At 42.0% G+C, this 3,034-nt stretch overlaps 1 protein-coding gene across 1 annotated transcript in view; it reads right to left on the bottom strand.

Annotated features, from left to right (window-relative positions):
- Window positions 1-2,628, bottom strand: part of LOC308151517 (uncharacterized protein) — a gene marked incomplete at both ends in the record, with an annotated part of 46,910 nt that extends 44,282 nt beyond the window's left edge. The window contains 2 exons of the mRNA XM_080524405.1: window positions 1,596-1,887; window positions 2,613-2,628. Of these exons, the coding sequence (XP_080380531.1) occupies window positions 1,596-1,887; window positions 2,613-2,628 (308 nt within the window). The remainder of the gene's footprint in view (window positions 1-1,595; window positions 1,888-2,612) is intronic.
- Between the last annotated feature and the right edge of the window lie 406 nt (window positions 2,629-3,034).

Genomic DNA, 3,034 nt, shown 5'->3' with positions numbered 1-3,034 from the left:
ATCACGGAACGTTCTCATGAGGGATAGATCGACTTCAGCTGATGTCGACAATTTGAAATTTATCAAAAGGATCCATGTCACTAAGGAGAATGTCACTGAATACCTTCATGTCATGGTAGACTCACATTGTGCAAATTTGGGGATGCTAATTTAAAACATTTTTACCGTATCATCTTGTTCTTGTGGATTTCATTTGTGGTCTCGTCGATTGTATGTATTGTATGTTTTTCCATTTAAAAAGCCAATAAAAATATTTGAACTATTACCATATCATCTTGTACTGTTGACCGCCTGAGATATGCGATCACATATCATTGGTGGGTGATTCTGAGAAATTACTGACTCCAGTTTGCTCTGTTTTGGGGAATTTGTGCAACTGCTTTTTTTGTTTGTTGCTTTTTTGTAAGTAGAGTGGATGTGGACTGCTGATGCTGCTGGTTGGGTTGGAGGACACTTTGTTGAGAAGGTGTAAAAATAGTAACAGGTCAAACACCTTTCGGCCAATGTGTGGAGGTTTTGCTGGCGATCAGCCTTTAGCGAAAAGGGTTGTTGGCATGTAGTCATGGAGCAGACATGTTAGGCATGTCCGCAGTGTGTAATAGGAGATGAGAGATATTAGACTATAGCTTGTCACTCTCAGGTCCAATCAACCTGTTTTTCCAGTTTGTTTTCGTTCAGATACACACTGCGCAAAGATCTACACTTTGAATACAGCGAAGGCCAACTGGACCCTATTAATGCTGAAATAGAGGATACATAATGTGACAGCTGCTGGTGAAACAAGTTGGCAACCAATCAAATTGTTCAGACTTTTATTCAGAAAAATGTAAATAAATGTCAGGTAGTAGTGGGGATTACTCACCGAATCCATTAATAATAATATAATAATAACTTACATTTATATAGCGCCTTTCACAGACCCAAGGTCGCTTTACAAGGGAATGGGACAAACAGAACAGAGCCAGAGAGACAAACACACAAAACAAGAAACAGTGAAACAGCTACTAAAGGTTGAATGCAATGGTGAAAAGGTGGGTTTTAACACTAGGAAAGCCGTGAGGTGTCATCGGGCACCAGTGAGTACAAAAAAATGTCTACCATTGCACTCGATCAAATGTCAGGACCCTCCTTTCATGACTTTTCCTAGATATGTGCGTTCTACCACCCAGCATCTTTACATTTTCAAAATCGAGTTAGTATAAAGCGATTTTGCAGTATTTCTGTGTGTGCCTGTGTATTTGCCTTGGGATTCGGCTGCCATCTTTTTCTCCAAGGCTGCTATTCTCTTTTATATCAGCAGAGGTAGCAAGGGGGCACACACTGTGCTCAAACTTCAGGCTTCAGTGCTGAATTAGATACAGTGGATAAGACTGATATTTGTAACATAATGTGTTTATATATAGGCTGTATATAGCAATAGTGATACATAAGATATGTATATGTACAGACAGTTATGAAAATGATAAACTGTACAGTATGTCTCCCAATCCCTTCAGTTTTGGGCAGTTTTTAATATGTCCAGGGTTGGAGAGTCGCGGATATCCTTGGGTAGAGAGTTCCAGAGGGTGGGTGCTGCCACACTGAAGGCTCTGTACCCAAAGGTCCGGAGTTTGGTGCTGGGTTGGAAGAGGAGGCCCGTGTTAGAGGACCTCAGAGTTCTGGATGGGGTGTAGTGGTGGAGGAGATCGGAGAGGTACTGGGGGGCCAGGCCGTGGAAGGATTTGTACGTGAGCAGGAGGAGTTTGAATGTAATGCAGTGTTTGACCGGGAGCCAGTGCAGACGGGCGAGTATGGGGATGATGTGCTGCCAGGGCTTGGTGTGGGTGAGAACCCTGGCAGCGGAGTTATGCACGTACTGGAGCCTGTTCAGGGCAGTGTCTGGTAACCCTGACAGGACACCATTACAATAGTCCAGGCTGGAGAAAGGTCTCTGTGACGGAGTCTGACAGAGATGGTCGGAGTCTGGAGATGTTCTTGAGGTGGAAGAAGGCGGATTTAGTGATTTAGTGAGAGGTGATTTAGCTCCCATGAAAGCAGTCAAATCATACATCTGTGGGGGTCGCTATTAATAATACATTACCACAACCATTATTTGATCAAAAATGTCAATGTAATTAGTATTATTTATATTTATTTATATGATAAATATTCTAAAATAAACACGTTTTCCAAAAGAACTACGCGCACCATTCATCTCCTGTGAATGACAGTATGCCTTTGACTGCCTGCAATTTACCACCAAGACACTATGGGGCGCAGTAGAATATTGTGCAACAGCAGAATATGATCGTTGAGAGCTTGCGAACGTGAAAACACGATTATTGAGAAGAAAATATTCAGTAGCTAGCTATCATGCCACCCCAAAAAAGGCCACTGCTGCCGACCGAGGCGACAAGACTGGAAAGTTTTGGGATTTCATCCAAGAAACCAAACTTGAATTCAGCCCTCCTGTTATGACACCTAACTGTTGAAATAGCAGAGCTCAAACAAAAGCAAGTGCTTCCGAAGAAAGTAGCAGAACTCCCCTCCAGTATGTATAAGGAGACAGCTAGTTCGTTCAGGGCAGCCTATACTGTCGCTAAAGAAAGGATTATACAGTCGGTCCTACTCACCGATCCGATCATTCATGTGCCCAGATTGTAGACCACATTGCACAAGAGATGAAAAACAAATTCATTTCTAATGTCAAATCACTTGATTCCCGTATTAGCGTAACATTAGATGAAAGCACAATTCATGGACGAGCAATCATACATGATTATTTATGTCAGGTGCGATGTCACTGGAAATGGAGACGGGGACAATGTGTCGTGCTTGTGTAGTACCCTCGAAAATAATAACCAATAATATGGTTATTATAACTATAACTATTAATTATAACATTTATTTTAATGCAAAGTTGCCAAATAATAATTATTTCTACAGCCAACTGTAAGGGGTTAAATGTAGATCAGGACTGAAGAGGGGAGCCAATGGCGTTGTGTTTAGTAGATCAGGTGGTGTCTGCCCAGGGAGCCAATGGCGTTGTGTTTAG

Source organism: Nansenia antarctica (assembly GCF_963989245.1).
Source record: "Nansenia antarctica genome assembly, chromosome: 1".
NCBI lineage: Eukaryota > Metazoa > Chordata > Actinopteri > Argentiniformes > Microstomatidae > Nansenia > Nansenia antarctica.
The sequence above is the reverse complement of the archived record's forward strand: the minus strand, read 5'-3'. Positions and strand labels throughout refer to the sequence as shown.